Raw genomic sequence first — 18,141 nt, 5'->3', positions numbered from 1 at the left:
CAGATGAGGACTCAAGCCAGGCTTCAAACCCAGGCCATTTGCCCATGGAGCCTGTGTTCCTCCCAGTGGTTTGAGCTATGCTAGCCTGACTCCAACTGGGAAGCAAGTCTTCTGTGCCAAAAAGCAGACTGTGGCGTTGTCCAATGCGAAGACCTCACCTATGGAGGCAGTTATGGCTCCTGGGCACGTGACCTTCTACTAAGAACGGGAGCTGATAGATTTGTGACTTGGGGTCAGGGTGGCTTCTGTAAGAGGGATACAGTAGGACAACTGAAGAGTGCAGAGAGAGTTAGGCCCTTACCTCAGCCTCCTCCAGGGCTGACTGCAGCTCCAGCTTCTCCACCTCCAGCTGTTTGCGGATCTTTTCCAGCTCGTGCACATTTTTCCCCCCTTCTCCCAGCTGTTCAGTCAGGTCTGAGATCTCCTCTGAGGAGCAGAGGACCAGAAAGATCAATACACCTTGCCCCACTTCCCCTTCCCTGCAGCCCTCCCCTGTCCCTCAGCTCGCCCACCCTGGAGGTTCTTGTTCTCCCGCTTGAAGGTCTCCAGGTGCTCCAGAGACTCCTCATAGGCATTCTTGAGCTTGAAGAGCTCTGTGCTCAGGGAGCGCGCTTCCTTCTGGGAGGACTCCAGCTCTGACTGGGACTCCTCATACTTCTGCTTCCACTCAGCCAGGATCTGTAGGCAGGAGCACACTGTGTCCAGAGCTGCCCTAGGCCCTCTCCTGACTCAGCCCTCCTCCCCCGCCTCCAAGGAGCAGGACCCCACCACCAGCATGCTTGGTGTCCACAGCCCCACTGTGAGCCTACCTTGTCAAAGTTCCTCTGCTTCTTGTCCAGGGCGGCGGCGGCAGCATTGGAGCGCTCCACGTCCACCATCAGGTCCTCGATCTCGTTCTGCAGCCTGTGCTTGGTCTTCTCCAGTGAGGAACACTTGGCGTTGACGGCCTCCACTGCCTCCTCTGCATCCTGAAGCCTCTGAGCCAGCTTCTTCCTGCAGCAGGGGAATGTATGTGACTGAACTTGGAGCCAAAAGGCTGTGAGAGGATCCCCTCCTTCCTACTGTTGATGAGAAAGACCCAGCTTCTCCCCGCAGTTCCCTAAGATGTTGGAACTCCAGCCTAGAGGAGGTGATGTAGAACAGTCTTCCACTACAGGCTGCTCAGACTCCCCCTACATACAGCACATCTGGGTGGCTCGCACCCCAACCCTCTTCCCTCAAGCCCAGGCTGAGTGATGATAGCTCCTCTGACCAACAAGCTTTTTGCTCGTCTTATACGTGAGTGTCAGGTATAACCCGGGCCAAAAGCTCACCCGTCAAAGGAAGCAAGCAGGGCCAGCCAGGTGTTACAGGTTGCAGGACTCAGGCTTTCTATCAGACACCCCCGTGGCTCACCAGGTCTCCCCATCCTCTGTTCTCCTACCCCAAAGCTCTTTCCTGCATCTACTCTGCCTGTCTCCACAGCAGATGCTCTGATCCGTTCTCTTGGCAAATCCAGGGGCAGTCACAGTGGACTCACTTGGCTTCCTCCAGCTCCTCCGTCCTCTGTATGGCGTCCGTCTCATACTTGGTCCTCCACTGGGCCACCTCTGAGTTGGCCTTGGACAGGACACGCTGGAGCTCAGCCTTGGCCTCCATTTCTTCTTCATACTGTTCCCGTAGCAGGTCACAATCATGCCGGGCTGACTGCAGTGCGTGGGCCAGGGCGTTCTTGGCCTGGGAAGAGGTGGGCATCAAGGAGATTAAAGCAAACCTACCCCTCCAGTCTCTAGATTCTTATGTCTACATCCTGAAGCCTTCAGTCAAGACCCAGACTTACCCACATAAGGTGGAGTCTCAATGCCTTTGAGTGATTTTTATTTGCCTACCTCTATCCCTTACAAACAAGGAATCATTAAATGACCAGGAGAGTCTTTTTGTAGGGAGATAGGTTAATAGGTTATCTTTTGCATCCAGGTGTGTTCCTGGAGGCAATGGTGTGTCCAGGGATGCTACCGAGCCTGTCCCACTGCCATTATCTGGGCCTCACCTTGCCTTCCTCCTCCAGCTGCCTCTTGAGGTCCTCCATCTGCTGCGTGTAGGAGAGCTTGCCTCGGGTCAGCTGGGAGATCAATGCCTCCTTTTCTTCCAGTTGCCTAGCCAACTCGCCTGGAGGTGGAATGAAGGGTTCTTGGGCCTTGGAAGGGAAAACCAAAGCTACCAGGGGCAGGGTGGGGGATGGTCAAGGGCACCCACCATTCTCTGTCTGCAGCTTGGCTCGCTGTGTTGTGAAGTCGTTGAGGGAGCGCTGGGCTTCTTCCAGCTTCACGCGGTATTCATTGGCCTGGTCCTCCAGTGTCCGGGACACTTTCTCCAGGTTTGCCTTCAGGCATTAAGGAGCAGATGAAAGGTGAAGGTGGGAAGGGCCAGGACTGGCAGGGAGGAGGGGTTGTGTGGACCCAGACCAGAAGAAGGCAAGGAGGGCAAGGATGGGGAGAGCTCAGAGGACAGGCTGGAGGGTGACACAGAGTAGAAGGGACTCAGTCTGAAGAAGGAAAGGCATTGAAGAAAGACTAGTAGATAAATGTCCATGAAGGCTTTGGAGAGGCAGGATACACAGGAGGTGAAGGCCAAAGGGCACGAAAGGGAATGAGAATGACAAGAGATGACACAGCTGTGAGGGGATTAGAGGAGGGAGCTGCTGGAGGGCCCACCTTGGCCTTGATGATCTGCTCCATGTTGGAGGTGACATCATCCAGCTCCAGCTTGAACTCACTCTTCTCTTTCTCCAGCTTCTGCTTCACCCGCTGTAGGTTGTCTATCTGCTCGCCCAGCTCGGCCACACTGTCTGCATGCTTCTTGCGCAGGGCCGCGGCCGTGGCCTCATGCTGCAGCGTGGCCTCCTCCAGGTCCCGCCTCATCTTCTGGAACTCGGCCTCGCGCTTCTTGTTCATCTCTATCTGCACGGATGTGGCTCCGCCTGCCTCCTCCAGCCTCTCACTGATCTCCTCCAGCTCCCGGGACAGGTCTGAGCGCAGCTTCTCCACCTTGGCCCTGGCTGTGCGCTCGGCCTCCAGCTCCTCCTCCAGCTCCTCGATGCGAGCCTAGTCAGGGGCACAGGGGTTCAGACCTGCTGACCTGCTTCCTGGATCCCTCCATTGAGGCCCGGCCCCAGGACTCTAAAAGGCTCCCAGGTACTAGATCTGTACCATTGGTTTTCAGCCACTAAATATAGCTGGCAATGCCTGGAGATGTTTGAACTGTGTGGAGGATGCTGTGGTGGCTGTAGGTAGAAGCAAGGGGTAATGCTAAACACCCTAGAACAGACTGGTCATTATTAGGAAATTGTCCAATGCCAAAGTTTGGAGGATTTCCCTACAGCATCTGAGACTCATCTTGAGTGTCTGCAGCCTCAAAGAGCCCACAGTTTCACCTGACTCAGATCTGCTTACTCTAAGGGAAGGAAATAAGCACTCATGTTTTCACTAACATTTGCAGCAAAGCTGCCTCAAGGACCATCAAATACTATTGTAATTATCTGAACTAACCATGAAGTCTAATCAACTGTATTCTCCATGCTTTGTGGACTCTTTGGTTACATTCAGGCCCGGACTGGAGCTTGATTGCTCCTTTCCAAGCCAGGCTTTGTACCATCGAGATATCCTCTTCTTCATACCCCTACCTCATCGTCGTGACTAAACCTGGAGCATGCTCATCTGCCATTTTGGTCTTTTGTCTTTATAGGAAAGATTTGTGTGGTTCTGTTTTTTGGTGCAATGAACAACTCTAGTGAACCACAGAGTAGACCCTGGGGTAGGAGAGAGGGGACCTGCACCTCTGCTCTCAAGGTAGAGAAGGTAGGACTTGAAGCACAGACCCTGCACAGAAGAGGGAGGTGCTATAGCCTAGTGCCAAGACCCAGTGAGAATAACATCATTATCTAGAGGCCAAAGAACTTGCCCACACTTGTGGCAGAAGACCCAGGGGATGGCTCAGTATTCTGTGTAAAATAAAAATGGTGTACCCAAGAAGATGGGAAAACAAACCACACACGAGTGCAGGTAAGCCTCAGTTTACAGACTTACTGCCATCGTGCAGGTGAGAAGAGTGAGTGTCAAGGAGGCTAGGTGACTTACTCCAGGAAGTAGGCGCTAACTATTCAGCAATGCCTGTGGTTCTCAGCCTGTGTTAGAGGCTGGGGTTAGTACCCAAGGACTGTGAACAGAGCAGCCCCTGGGAGGAGGGTTTGTGAGGGTTTGCCTCATCCCTGTGCAGAGAGATAATAGGGAGGATCGGAGCCCTCTCAGTTGCTCCAGAGCAGAAGGACCAACAGACAGAGAGCATCTTGGGAAAAGAAGCTCTATTAGCAGACATGATTTTCCCTCAAAACAGCTTTGCTAAGATGACATATTCTTGCTCAATAATGGGAAAGCTAGTATTCCTGTATTTAGGAGTGCTTGGGTCCTGGGCTGCCTGGAGTCTCAGACATAGTCTAGAACCTTAAACACCCCCTATAGACTCTGGCCACCCTGGGAAGTAGGTCACCTGGTTTTCCTTCAGTTTCTTCTGCAGCTGAAGAGCCAGGGCCTGCTCATCCTCAATTTTACTGTTCTGCTGACTGATGTCGAACTCTTTCCTGGAGCAGAAGGGATGTGTAACTGATGGCCATTCTTTCCTCTGGGCCTGTCTTATTGCTCTATGCCAGAACCAGCCCCCCAAACCCTGACCCAGGCAGCAAAGGGGTAGAGCCTTGACTGCCCTGACTTTCAGTGTGTCCAGGGAAACCAAGCCAGTAGAAATACAGCACTCTACGCCATGGTTACCAGGCCAGAAACATATCCCATGTCAAGCCCCTCCTGCCCACCACGGCCCATACTTCTTGAGCTTTTCTTCCAGCTGAAGCTTGTCATTCTCCAGATCCATGATACTCTCCTGCGTCAGCTTCAGGTCACCCTCCAGCTTCCGCTTGGCTCTCTCCAGGTCCATGCGTACCTTCTTCTCCTGCTCCAGGGATCCCTCCAGCTGGCAGAGAGAATAAAATGAATAAGTGCTAGAAAGACTAGCACAGTGTATGCCTTAAACTTGAAGTCTATTGGGGTTGGTACTCAGAGACTGGCCTGATGAGGAATCACAGAGAACAGAGAAGCTCCTGGGGTCATACAGTTAGATGCAGAGGGGGAAATCCCTCCCCTACAGGCACTGGCTGCAAAGTCTTGATCTGAGAGAGGTGGAATGTGGCTCTTATCACTTACATCATCCACCTGCTGCTCCAGCTTGACTTTAGACTTGGTCAGAGTGTTGACCTTGTCTTCTTCAGCTTGCAGGTCATCCAGGGCCTGCTGATGGGCCTCTTGCAGAGCTTTCTTCTCTTTGGTCAGCTTGGCAATGATCTCGTCCAGCCCAGCCATCTCCTCTGTTAGGTTTTTAACCTGCCAAAAAAAGAATAAAACCAAACACATAAATAAATTTACAATGCCTTTAGGATCAAAGGTTGTCACCGTGTCATCGTAAAAAGGTACTACCAACTAGGCCCATACTCTGGTCTGAATTTTTTTGGCAACCTGAGCTGAGGCAGAGGGAGCCGGCCTTACCTTGTTCTCCGTTGCGTGCTTTTCCTTCTCCACCTTGGCCAGCGTCAGCTCCAGGTCATCGATATCCTTCTTGAGCTCTGAGCACTCATCCTCCAGCTTGCGCTTCTTGGCAGTGAGCTCAGCATTCATCTCCTCCTCGTCCTCCAGCCTCTCAGTCATCTCCTTCACCTTGGCCTCCAGCTGGATCTTGTTCTTGATGAGCTGGTCACAGCGCTCTTCTGCATCATTGAGGTTGTCTTGTTCCTGGGGGCAAGGAATGGACCAGGAGAAGTCAATGACTAAAGAGATTAAAGAGAGGAAAGATGCAGGGCCTTGTAAAGGGCTGGAGCTTCAGGATTCCCAGACTCTGGAGATGAGATGGGCAATGATCCAGGAGACACAAAGGGGGAGAGAAGAGAAAGTCATGCGTCCTCACCGCCTGCACTTGGAGCTGCAGGTCGTTCTTCTCCTGCAGCAGGGACACCATCTTCTCCTCCAGCTCCTTGCGGCGAGCCTCAGACTTCTCTAGTGTTTCTTTGACTCGTCCAAACTCCTCCTTCATGTTGGCCATCTCCTTCTCTGTCTCTGCGCTCTTCAGCAGCGGCTTGATCTTGAAGTAGAGCTTCATCCATGGCCAATTCTTGACCCCCATGAAGGCCCGAATGTTCCACTGGATAACCAGCAGGGCATCCCTGACAAGAAAGAGTAGAATCAGGAAGAACTCTAGAAAGAAGTCTCCTTAGTCGTGGGACCAGTTGCACTGGCTCCCTCCATCTAAGCAAGTCTGTAGGCACAAAGAACAAGGGGCATTGTAGTCTCACTCCCCATGATTTCAACAAAAATGTGGTCTGCATTCCCCTACTGGGAGAACAGTAGTAAAAGAAGCCACTGAGAAGTCTACCGTGCTCAGTGTTCATTTTCAGGACACCTTCAAATACAGACTATGTAGCAATTTACATCTTAGAATGCCTGTGGGGTGTGTGTGTGTGTGTGTGTGTGTGTGTGTGTGTGTGTGTGTGTGTAATGAAATTTAAAAACAAAATAACTGCTTGGGAGCCCACCAGCTGAGCAGGAGATGGAGCATTCAGCCACCGAGCTGGAAGTGGACTCCTCTCTCCACCTTCTCTGGGCCTCAACTAGAAGCAGCCACTGCTATTGAACTTGGTTTTCATTTTAACTTAAAAAAATTTTTTGGCTGGGTGTAGTAGTGTACATTTTTTTTTTTTTTTTTTTTTTTTTTTTAATCTCAGCACTCAGGAGGCAAAAGCAGATGTCCTGCTATGGTTTGAGGTCAGCTTGGTCTACATAGTGAATTCCAAGCCAACTCTGCTTGGAACCCATCTCAGCTTTTTTTTTTTTTTTTTAATTTATGCTTGTGCATGTGTTGTATATAGTTATACACACATGAATAACATGCCCATGTGCGCTTAGAGACCAGAGGAGGACATTAGGTGTCTCCTTTTGTCATTCTCTGCCTTAAGGCACTGAACCTGGGCCTTGCCATTACTGTTAGGCTGGTATGCAGGGAGCTCTACTGACCCAGCTGTCTCTCTGCTCGCAGTGCTGGGTTATGGATTAGGCAGCCACGCCTGGCTCACCAGGAGAAGGAGCATAGAGCTCATGTTTGCAAGCAAACACTACCCGAGCCACGTCCTCGGTTCCTTGTTTTCTTACTTCTTCAAGAAAAAAAGTGTTTTAAGCAATGCCCAAAGATCACTTTAAACAATGCACTTCTGTTTTCATGATTTCTGAGCTTCCTAGACAAATTCCCTGTCATACTGTATGTCTGCTTGGATGCATTGTTTTTATGCCCTTAGTGACTTACGCTTTTAAAACTCAAGTGTATCATACCATGTCACTGTAGCTTAACCATTTTCACTGTTACATAGTATTTCACCACATGGCTGGAATACTAATTAGCCACTCTCTTTTAGATGGAAATTGAGGTTGTTTCTACATCTCTGCTCTTTAGATTAAAACTGCCATGAAGATTGATTTTTTTTTCTTTTGTTTCCTGGTCTACATGTGAAGAGTTTCTCTGTGAGACTGTGTTCAGGAATGGGATGGGAGGTATGTGATGACAAAAATAAAGACACAGAAGCAGAAGGGCTTGGTTAGGAATGAAAAGGGGCCCGCAGGAGTCGGGGGCGGGGGAAATGGGGTGAATATGATTACCGAATATTATATACACATATGAATTTGTCAAAAACATGACAAAATTAAAAGGATGTGATAGTTCAACTTTAAGGAAGAGAACAGGCTGGGGAGATGGCACAGCAGGCAAACTAAGCTCTCAAGCACCACAGCTGGAGTCTAGTCCCTGCGACTGAACATGGGAGGGGCAGAGATCTGGTCCTGCATATTGTCCTCTGACCTCCACCATGCCTCATGCACAGACACATGTTCACACATGCCACATACACGTGCACATACAAAAGAAACACGTAAATGTGGGCTATTTCCATAAAGAGAGAGAGTAAGAGCCTTTGGGGTGGCTCAGCAAGGAGAAGCTGTCTGGTGGCCTCAGTTTATCCCTTGGACTCACATAGTAGAACAACAGGAAAAAAAAGCCTGCTGTCACTGTGACTGGTGTACAGAGCGACCTCAAGAACAACCAGGGCTACACAGGGAAACCCTGTCTCAATCAATCAATCAATAAAACAAACTCTGTGGGTTATCCTCTGACCTTCACATATGTGACAAGGCATTACCCCAATAAATAAATGAATCTAATAAAAAAAAAAAACTATGTACATTGAAAAAGAGAATAAAATGCTTTTCAAAATCCTATACTAATTTACACATCTGTAAACAGTAGGCCAGCCTTCTTAATTCATCTGGTGTTTTAAAGTGTCATGGAGTCTTTACAAAATAGTTCAAAATGAAATCTACTGCAGTAGATGCACTTATCCACATCACAGCAAGCAGTGGAGCCAGGATCTGAATTCAGATCCTTGTAACTGGTCGGCACTGCTGGCCCTCCTCTCATCTGACACTTGCCCTCCACGCCGGCCTCACCTGCGTTCCACTATCTTCTTGAACTCAATGCGCATGAGCTGGCCTCTGGCCTGAGCCTGGATTCTGGTGATGATGCGGCTCAGCCTCTCATCCCGCATCTCCTCCAGGAGTCCCAGCAGCCCCGCCTTGAAGAACACCTGAGGGCAGAACGAACGTGGGGGCACAGCCTCAACAAAGGGTGACCAAGGTAGAGGAGGGTGGAAGAATGTTCAGTAAGCTCCCAGGGACCTATCACCTGTGCATTCTAGGTCTGACTGTGGGAGTGGAAAAGGAGAGGGGTGGAGACTGTGCTAGTCTGCCTCCCAGTCTCAGCTGTATCACTCAGCATGACTACCTGCTCTGTGGCCATTCTGTAGAGCTCTAGACTCACCTTGGTGTGACCAAACTTGTATTGGTTGTGGTCAATGTCCAGGGAGCCCAGCAGCTTCTCCGCCCCTTTCCTGCTATCAATGAATTGCCCCTCAGGGATGGCTGCTGGGTTCAGGATGCGGTACCTTGGGAGGGAAGTTCTCAGAGTCATTTGCATTCTGTGTGGCTCTGCTCTGCCTATAGAATTCCAGGGCCACCATAGATGCCCCCACTCCCACAAAGGGAGCCAACCCCTGGCTCCCTGAGCCCTGGGGAACCCCTTACCTCTGCCGGAAGTCCCCGTAAAGAATGCGGTTGGGGAAGCCCTTCCTGCAGATGCGGATGCCCTCCAGCACGCCATTGCATCGCAGCTGGTGCATGACCAGGGGGTTGTCCATCACCCCTGGGGCAGCAGAAAAGGTGGAGATCAGCCTCTGGGTAAGTGGATGCCAGGCAGCACCCCGACTAAAGCCTTCCCTATGGCTCACCTGGCGCCTTCCGCTCATTGGGGATAATGCAGCGCACAAAGTGAGGGTGGGTGGTCCTCAGGTTTGTCATCAGTTTGTTGAGATTTTCCTGGAGAAGAGTAGAGTGGAGAGTTAGAGCCCATATGAACCTTCCCTTGGGCCTCTGAGTCCGGGGTTCCAGATACTCCATCACCAGAACCATCAGAAGGAAGCAGGGTGAGTTCAGTCTCATAGTGTTAAATACTCCAAAACAATCATGTAACACTAGCTTCTTTCTGTCCCATACATGGAGCATCAGAGTAGAGTGCTGCAGCCCAGAGGTAAGCTCTGGCCTTACCCACTACAAGTGTTCTGGAATCTCTGGGCCCTTCTTACCCTGTGGAGAGCAGACACTGTCTGGAAGGATGAGCCTTTCTTCTTGCCTCCTTTGCCTTTACCACTGTCACCTAATAACGTGAGAAGGACCAAAGAACAAGACCCTAAAAACACAGGCACTCCCAGGCAGGGCCAGGGCTGTGGTCTTCAGGGCTGTGTGACTTTGGTCAAACAATTTTTCAAGTCTATTTTCCATGAAGGTGGAGGTAACTACCTCTAAAAGCTGGGGCCGTTGCTGGCTAAGATGTAGCCTCTAAGATAGCCTCCCTGCCGGTGTGAAAACACTACCTGTGCCCTGACATTCCATCTCCTATGCAGCCGCTGTCACACTCCTCCTGTTATCTACTCCCTTATACTTCACCCTAGTCATTGCCCACCACTCCCATTTTCTTTCTGTCTGAACTGGAGGCTCAGCTGCCCTATCCTTTGTTCAGCAATCTTGCCAACCTGTATTAAAAGCAATTTATGCATTTTTCTGTGCTGCACATCTGACAGTAATGTGTTTGCCATGCTTCCTGACCTCCAGTTGTTCTCAGACTTCAGGAGACAGACATGTGTGCCCATACCTAGGACACAAGGTAGGTAAAAGTACAGGGGAGTGCAGATGGACTGTGTTGGGCTCCCCTGCTGCATCTGGACCCCACACCTGTAGAAATCCCCTAGCCCACTGTGGGGGCTACCCCCTTACCGGTATCAGCAGAAGCATAGGTGGAGAAGAGCGTAGCCATGAGCTTGAGGGAGGACTTTTGGTACAAACCCACCACCGTCTCGTTGAGTGGGTCCTTGTTCTTTTCCAGCCAGCCCATAATGTTGTAGTCCACGGTGCCAGCGTAGTGGACCAAGGAGAAGTGGGCTTCCTGCTTCCCCTTGACATTGCGAGGCTTCTGGAAGTTGTTGGACTTGCCCAGGTGGTTGTCATACAGCTTGGCCTTGAAGGTCATGTCTGTGGCCTTGGGGAACATGCACTCCTCCTCCAGGATGGACATGATGCCCATGGGCTGACAGCATAGAGCAAGGAGAGAAAGGATGACTAGTTACATTCCCAACTTCCTGGACTCCCACACTCTGACAAGGAGAAGGCTACAGACCTGCATTGCTGAAGGATCAATGTGTGCCTGGGCAGAACCTCTTGGCCCAAGATAGGAAGACAATACTCTTAATGAACTTAAATCCAGTTACATCTGGAGCTATCCTACATATCTTTTTTTCTTTTGCCTCAGTAGCAAAGTAGCTATGTGTTCCTAGTTACTCCCCTTAAAGCCTGCAAAGACTAGAAACATTCTTCTTTTTCAGGCTAGGGACAGATGTGTGTCCACAGAACTTGGCTCCAGGGGCAGTCAGACCCCTGTCAGCAGCAATTTAAGGGTTGGTGGGTGGATCCTGGTTCTGAAAAACACATTTGCCTTCAGAGTATGGAATTCTTAGTTTTTCTCAGGGCTAGAATTCTTTTGAGACTTTGGTAAAGCTGGAGACCGTTTTTTTTTTTTTTTTTTTTTTTTTTTTTTTTTTTTTTTTTTTTTTTTTTCTAGGATGATGCATATATACCTTTCCCAAACATTAGGGGTTCTGTGGTGTCTGGGAGAACCTTGGTGTAGAATTCCAGTAATGACTCAGCTTGTGGGAAGGTCCCTTTTCAGTGAACAGTGACTGACTGCATGCAGGTCAGACACTTGAGTTCTGACCTGTAGCAAAAGGCAAGGCACCCTGCAGGCAATCATTATGCCACAGGGACAGCACTCCTTTCCTGAGGAGACGGGCTGAGAATTGGTTATTTCTCAGCAAACAGGAAAGGTATGAAACTTCCAGTTTCAGTCTAGGACTTTTCCATGATTGATGTTTCTTATGTGGTAGAGAAGGGTCAGGAGTCACTGGGAGGTGACCATCATAGCATGGAACAAGACTCAAGGTTTGAGGGAAGAAGAGAGCAGCCGTGGGTGCTTGTGACCTCACAGTACATGAAGCTGGGTCTGGGGAGCAGCTTGGGATTCTGGGGATTCTGGCTTCCTGAGGGTAGAAGGGATGGAATGACTACTTTGGGTTGGCAGAGAAAGGAGCTCAGGTGGTGGAGGCAGGGCTCACCTTCTCAATGAGGTCGATGCAGGCCTGCAGGTCCATGCCGAAGTCAATGAACTCCCACTCTATGCCTTCCTTCTTGTACTCCTCCTGCTCCAGCACGAACATGTGGTGGTTGAAGAACTGCTGCAGCTTCTCATTGGTGAAGTTGATGCACAGCTGCTCAAAGCTGTTGAACTGCAGGGTGAGGCAGCCAGTCAGGCAGGCCGACTGAGGGTCTTGAGTGGCCAGCGGGGTGGGTCAGCCTTGGACTGTGCCACACACCTGCCCAAGCCCGGCACAGGCATGGCTGGTCCCCTCCCAGGTCATGGCAGGGACAGCGATTGGCTCTAACCAGTCCCCCCATGCTTGGCCCATGACTGGCCCTCCACACATGACTGAAGGTCTGAGTGGGTGGGTGAGGAACAAGTGGTGTCCCAGGCCAGGGCTCGCAGACTCACATCGAAGATCTCAAAGCCAGCGATGTCCAGGACACCTATGAAGTACTGGCGTGGCTGCTTGGTCTCCAGGGTTGCATTGATGCGTGTCACCATCCAGTTGAACATCTTCTCGTACACTGACTTGGCCAGTGCCCCGATGGAATAGTATACTTGCTGTACACTCTGCCCCTTGGTGACGTATTCGTTACCCACCTTCACCCGAGGGTGACACAGGCCCTTGAGCAGGTCTGCTGAGTTCAGCCCCATGAGGTAGGCAGATTTGTCTGCATCTGATTGACAAGGAGAGTGGAAGCACCTTCAATACCTCCACTCCTTGTCCCAGGTAACTTGATTTAGTGTGGCTGTGGGTCTACTTGCCATGTCCTTGCTCCACCCCACCGTCCACCCCATCTCTCTATCCCATAAGCCTCAGTTCCTCCAGTCAGACAGGGGCTTGGTTGGGCTCTAGCTAAAGAGCAGGCCTGGGGGGCAGGCCTAGCCCTAGGTGAAGATGCTGACCACTGCTTCTCATATTTTCCAGTTCCCCCCTGCTTTCTGTAGTATAGTCCAGACTACTTTGCTGCCAACCTAATTCCTCAAGACTTGTTGAAAGGCCCACTGGGCACAGCACAAGAGACTCAGTCAGGAGTAACTTCAGTACTTGAGGTCAGTGGACCTCTTGAGTCTGTGCGACACCTAGGATTTCCTCAACAGTGCACCTCCCTCACACCTTCAGTGCCGTCTGGCTCCGCCTGCTCCTCCCTCTGCTTCTGTTTGAACTTCATGTTCCCATAGTGCATGATGGCGCCTGTCAGCTTGTAGACACCGGCCTTCTCCTCTGCCGTGAAGCTCAGCACGTCAAAGGCACTCTGGGACAGAGGGAGAGGGTGGGTGGAGGGTGGTCCGGGAACTCTCCAGAGCCCCCCAGGGCATCTCCAGGCTCCCCACTCACATCAGTGGCCAAAAGTTCCTCAGAGTCATCGATGGAGGCCACGGACACCTCCCCCTGGGAGACGAAGGCGTAGTCGTACGGGTTGTTGGTGACCAGCAGCATGTCTGCGTCAAGCAGGGAGGGCAGGGCAGGGATGTGGGGGAAGAAGGTAGAGAAAGAAAAGGAGGGGGGGATGGAGAAAGTGGGGAGGGAGATAGGGCAGGGAGGAGATAGAGAAGAGGACAGTCAGTGAAGGTCAAAGCAGTGAGGGCACGGGGTGGGGGTGGGGGATCCAGGAAAGAATCCCCAAGGCCACAGTGAAAAAGGAGCATGACGTGGGAAAAGGAGACCCACGTGAAGAGAAGTAAAGGGGAAGGAGAGAGACCATGTCGGAGAAGAGAGGGAAGACACAAAATGAGGAGCAAAGTACTTGGCAGGGCATCAAAGACAGGTGCAGACCAGCTGGGAGGAAGGAGGAGGAAGAGCAGATCAGAGGGAAGAGGGAGCAAGGAGACTGGACAGAGCCAGGGAAGGAGCCCCATGGGTGGGTTCTGGGAACAGCATGGGCAGTGGTCAGGTCAGGTTACCCAGTAGCTCCGGCTTCTTGTTGGACAGGATCTGGTAGAAGATGTGGTAGTTCCTCTCAGCCTTTAGCTGGAAGATCACCCGGGACTTCTCCAGAAGGTCTAAGGAACGGAGAGGGGAGGAGGGCGGGTGACAGAAGAGAGGTGAGTTAGCAAAAGAACAGGGAGCAGAGCAGGAGGCTCTCACATGGTGGCCATGAAACCCAGGAAGAGACTAATTTCAGTAAAGAATATTAAAACCACAAGGTAGGCAGAAGTCAGAGTGAGGAGGTGGGGCTGCCCAGGGGAAGAGAACAAGCATGGCGGTACTCACAGGTCTCTATGTCTGCGGAAGCCAGCTTTCCAGTGGCTCCAAAGTGGATCCTGATGAATTTCCCCTGTGGGTAGACCAAACAGCATGATGGCACTGGACAGAAGTATGGAATCAAAGCGTGGACCAACCCAGAGTGTCCTGATGGTTCTAGAATGTAAAAGGCCTATTTGGTGTCACAGTTTAGTATCAGTAAAACTAAGAAAAGGCTGCTCGAACCCAGATATCAGTGAGAAGCTGAGGGGAAAACAGCGGCCAGGCTTAGTTCATGTCAGAGGCCTCCAGTTCGTAGCTCTCACCTCATGTCCCTTCATCCCTTCAGTGTTCTATGAGGTAGATGTCATTACCCCTGTTTCATAAATGAAGGGCTTGGGAGGCTGGTGACGTGCTCAGTATGCAGAAATTCAGGCTTTTGGCCCCAGAACATATTGAAATGTTGGTAAGAGATCTTAAATATGACCCAGATCAGCTCTGTCCATATCTGTGGACACTTTGATCTCTTTCCAGGGTTCCCAGAACTCAAGGAGCCAGACTGAGTCAGGAGGGTTCGGTCTCTCTCTCTCTCTCTCTCTCTCTCTCTCTCTCTCTCTCTGTGTGTGTGTGTGTCTCTTGCACTTGCTCTCTCACTCGCTCTCTCACTCTTGCTCTCCCTCGAGCTCTCTCTTGCTTGCTCTCTCACTCTCGCTCACTCTCTCACTCGCTCTCTCATTTGCTCTCTCTCACTCTGTGTGTGTGTGTGCCTATGTCTACATATATAAGTACTTAATGATACTCAAAATCCAGGTGCAGAATAATCAACTAAGCGTATCAACTCTTGGCAAAATAGAACTCCCATTTTCTTGACAAGTTTGAGGTCATTTATAGTAGTGGTCCAGGGTCACTCACAAAGCGGGAGGAGTTGTCATTCCGGACAGTCTTGGCGTTGCCAAAGGCCTCCAGAGCGGGGTTAGCCTGGATAATCTGGTCCTCCAGGGTGCCCTGTGAAAGGAGCAGCAATTTGAGGGCTGACTTTTCATTCACCTCTAGAAGGTTTTGGTTGGCTGGGAGCCTAACCTGATCCTCAGGGGTATGGTGAGGATGGATGCACAGCTGATGTGTCCTCAGGCCCCACACAGGTCTCAGCATGCGTCCTACCAGGAAGATCTGCACTGATCTTCCCAAGCCCTGTTCTTCTCCCTGCATCTCCTCAGCCAAGCCTGTGACCCATGCTCACCTTGTTTGCATTAGGACTGTCCTTCTTGCTACGGTCCCCTATGGCTGCAATACTGGCAAAGTACTGGATGACACGCTTTGTGTTCACAGTCTTCCCCGCTCCGGATTCTCCACTTGAGGCAACATAGGACAGTCAGAGCCCAGGAATTCCACTACTGTTCATACGAAGTTCTCCACACCTGTCCTTTCCTAGCCTAGGCCACCAGAGCCCAGCACAGCATGAGATTTGCCTTCTAAAAAGAGCCCAGTCCCCTCCCCCCATACCCTTGCAATTATAGCCTGAAGACTCTCCTTCCCAACTGTACTCAGGGGTCATCCTGGCCATCCCCACCCGAAATCCCTGTGGAGGATTAGTGCTTGCTCACGTGATGAGGATGGACTGGTTCTCCCGATCTGGAAGAGAGAGGAGGAGAGGCAATGGGTTGAGGGATGAGAGTCCAGGTGAGGATTCAGGTTGAGAGGACCCAGGTCAGGGCACCAGGCTTACCTGTCAGCATGTACTGATAAGCGTTGTCAGAGATGGAGAAGATGTGAGGTGGGGCCTCACTTCTCTTCTTGCCCCGGTAGGCAGCCACCACTTCCGCATTGTACACTGGCAGCCACTTATAGGGGTTGACGGTGACGCAGAAGAGGCCTGAGTAGGTCTGGAGTAGAAGACAAAGCCAGTGTGTGGTTGGTAAGGGAAGACTAAGACAGGCAGTTGTGGCAGTCAGAGGCACCCCTGGCCACTTGAGCTGGCTCCCTTCATTCTGCTAGGATGAGCCAGGCGGGCAGGGTGAGAGGACACTGGGACTTTGGGGAGCTTTTTTTTACACCTTCTTTTCTAGTCCCCTGGCCTGTGTAGGCCTGGACCGAGTCCCTGCAGTGTGTAGCAGCCACTCACGTAGATCATCCAGGCCGCATAGCGCTCCTTGAGATTGTACAGTACAGCCGGCTCGTGCAGGAAGGTCAGCATGGCCATGTCCTCGATCTTGTCGAACTTGGGTGGGTTCTGCTGCATCACCAGGTCCTCCTTCACGGTCACCGTCTAGAGAAGCAGAGAGGATGATAGGATGGATGACTACCTTCCCATGGGCTCTTGTCAGATCTCGTTCACCAGCCTTGTGCTCTTACCTAGTCCCTGGCGTGGCCTCACTCCCCTAGTTCTTAGCTGACAAAGGCTTGAGCTTCCTGCCCCTAGGTCCCCTAGGACTCAGTTCCCAAGCTGTAAAGAGAGATGTTCTAGGGTTCCTTTCTCCTGACAGCCTGACCCTGTCCAGTGATCATCTTTTTCCTGCCTCCATGTTTTAGACATATTAAGGTAAAGCTGAGGGCTAGCAGCTCTAAAATAGATGTACGCTGAGCCTCTGGGCCTATCTCCTGATATAGTTCTCATGAGCACTGTTGTTTTGCTCCAGGAAAGCCTTTCCCTGTTGGACAAGCAGCATGCCCCAACCATGTACTCCTTATCCAAAAAAATTGGAGGTTGATTGGCATCAATTTCTTATATCTTGATACCAATAACTCCTGCCAACAGGGATTTAAGTGGTTTTTTTTTTTTTCCTACAGTGGACAAGGTGGTAGCTCTTAACAGTTAAACGTTTGCCTTCACTTCATAGTGACCAGAGCTTGTTGAACTGGGATAGATTACAATCCTTTGTAGGTTGTGGCTATCAATCCACACATCCTGAGGAAGCAACATCCAGGCAGCAAATCTGTGAGGCGTGCAGCTCTGAGCTCTACTGGTGAGCAGTGGGTAATTGTCATGGCTAGACTGAGCACCCAGGTAACAAGGTTTCTGTGTATATCTCTGGCCTCAGGAATCAGCTCTCAGCTCAAAAGTTTCTGCTTTTTTGTTGTTGTTGTTCATCTGGGTCTGAATTTGCTCTTGGTTTAGGAGAAGGGAATTTGAGAAAGTGAACTCTTGGGGGAAACTGAGGCACAGACAGGAGGGATGCAAGTGCTATAAAGGGGAGCTGCCTTTAATGCTATGCTGGTGCCTTTGTCTAAAGACCTATCTGAGGAGGAAGACAGTGTCTTTCTGGTAAGAGAGTATCCCTTGAGTGACACCCTGATGCACCTGCTTAGGTCCCCCTGAGAGGGTTCTGATCCTGCAGTTCTCAAGGGAACACATCTGGGCATCCGCACCTCCTCTCAGGCTCCTCAGCTCCCACTACAGAGGCTCACCCTGACCCCTTTCCCCAAGCCATCCCCCCTGTCTTGCCACCATTGCACATACCTTGCCGTTTTCAGTTTCAGCAGTGACCTTGCCCCCTTCCCGGGACACGATCTTGGCCTTGACATACTCCTCCTTGTCATCAGGCACAAAGCACTCTGTGCGGATGTCAAAGGGCCGGGTCTGGGCCTCTAGACGCTCCTTCTCTGACTTGCGGAGGTACTGGGCCGCTGCCCCAAAGTCAGCCATCTGGGCATCCGTCATTCTGTCACTCTTAAACTCTTATGGGGGAGATAGGAGGGATCGTCATTCTGGTGTGGAACCTCTATGTGAGGTTCTGTCTTTCCTACTCCACCACTTCCCTGCCTCTTCTACACCATAGCCTATGGCTCTCCCACCAGGACTCCATGTAAAGCATCTGCTTCTCTGCTAGAGGTCTATGTGGGGTAAGGGTGACTGCAGTTTACTAAGAGTGCCAGGCTGCTGGGCAGAGAAAGAGAGGGCTGGAAGCCTGGCTTTCAGGAGAATCATGACCTGCTGTCTACAGGGGAAACTGGGAGCATTTTCACCTGGGTAATCTTTTCACAGAGAATCCTGCAGAATTTGGACCACAGCTGGAATGAGGCACCACAGAGGTGCTGCTGGACGGAGAGAACAGGCAAGAAGAGGAGTAGCAAAAGCTGAGACTGATCCAGAGATC

At 51.1% G+C, this 18,141-nt stretch overlaps 1 protein-coding gene and 1 long non-coding RNA gene across 2 annotated transcripts in view; one reads left to right on the top strand and one right to left on the bottom strand.

Annotated features, from left to right (window-relative positions):
- The window catches only part of LOC143441721 (uncharacterized), a 3,684-nt gene extending 626 nt beyond the window's left edge, over window positions 1–3,058 (top strand). The window contains exon 2 of the long non-coding RNA XR_013109361.1: window positions 4–3,058. This is a non-coding gene — a long non-coding RNA (uncharacterized LOC143441721). The remainder of the gene's footprint in view (window positions 1–3) is intronic.
- LOC117705073 (myosin-6) overlaps window positions 1–18,141 on the bottom strand; it is a 23,752-nt gene extending 5,611 nt beyond the window's left edge. The window contains exons 1-31 of the mRNA XM_034497394.2: window positions 18,011–18,141; window positions 17,505–17,722; window positions 16,170–16,313; window positions 15,774–15,930; window positions 15,652–15,679; window positions 15,288–15,399; window positions 14,960–15,052; window positions 14,078–14,141; window positions 13,768–13,866; window positions 13,202–13,305; window positions 12,980–13,118; window positions 12,271–12,539; window positions 11,837–12,007; window positions 10,446–10,755; window positions 9,758–9,828; window positions 9,404–9,491; window positions 9,201–9,318; window positions 8,938–9,061; window positions 8,568–8,704; window positions 5,986–6,241; window positions 5,571–5,813; window positions 5,232–5,408; window positions 4,856–5,001; window positions 4,525–4,615; window positions 2,694–3,083; window positions 2,236–2,362; window positions 2,030–2,148; window positions 1,520–1,716; window positions 810–993; window positions 513–678; window positions 302–426 (exon numbers count right to left, since the gene is read on the bottom strand). Of these exons, the coding sequence (XP_034353285.1) occupies window positions 302–426; window positions 513–678; window positions 810–993; window positions 1,520–1,716; window positions 2,030–2,148; window positions 2,236–2,362; window positions 2,694–3,083; window positions 4,525–4,615; window positions 4,856–5,001; window positions 5,232–5,408; window positions 5,571–5,813; window positions 5,986–6,241; window positions 8,568–8,704; window positions 8,938–9,061; window positions 9,201–9,318; window positions 9,404–9,491; window positions 9,758–9,828; window positions 10,446–10,755; window positions 11,837–12,007; window positions 12,271–12,539; window positions 12,980–13,118; window positions 13,202–13,305; window positions 13,768–13,866; window positions 14,078–14,141; window positions 14,960–15,052; window positions 15,288–15,399; window positions 15,652–15,679; window positions 15,774–15,930; window positions 16,170–16,313; window positions 17,505–17,705 (4,650 nt within the window). The 5' untranslated portion in view covers window positions 17,706–17,722; window positions 18,011–18,141. The remainder of the gene's footprint in view (window positions 1–301; window positions 427–512; window positions 679–809; window positions 994–1,519; window positions 1,717–2,029; window positions 2,149–2,235; window positions 2,363–2,693; window positions 3,084–4,524; window positions 4,616–4,855; window positions 5,002–5,231; window positions 5,409–5,570; window positions 5,814–5,985; window positions 6,242–8,567; window positions 8,705–8,937; window positions 9,062–9,200; window positions 9,319–9,403; window positions 9,492–9,757; window positions 9,829–10,445; window positions 10,756–11,836; window positions 12,008–12,270; window positions 12,540–12,979; window positions 13,119–13,201; window positions 13,306–13,767; window positions 13,867–14,077; window positions 14,142–14,959; window positions 15,053–15,287; window positions 15,400–15,651; window positions 15,680–15,773; window positions 15,931–16,169; window positions 16,314–17,504; window positions 17,723–18,010) is intronic.

This window comes from Arvicanthis niloticus, chromosome 3 (assembly GCF_011762505.2).
Source record: "Arvicanthis niloticus isolate mArvNil1 chromosome 3, mArvNil1.pat.X, whole genome shotgun sequence".
In the NCBI taxonomy this organism is placed as follows: Eukaryota; Metazoa; Chordata; class Mammalia; order Rodentia; family Muridae; genus Arvicanthis; species Arvicanthis niloticus.
The sequence above is the reverse complement of the archived record's forward strand: the minus strand, read 5'-3'. Positions and strand labels throughout refer to the sequence as shown.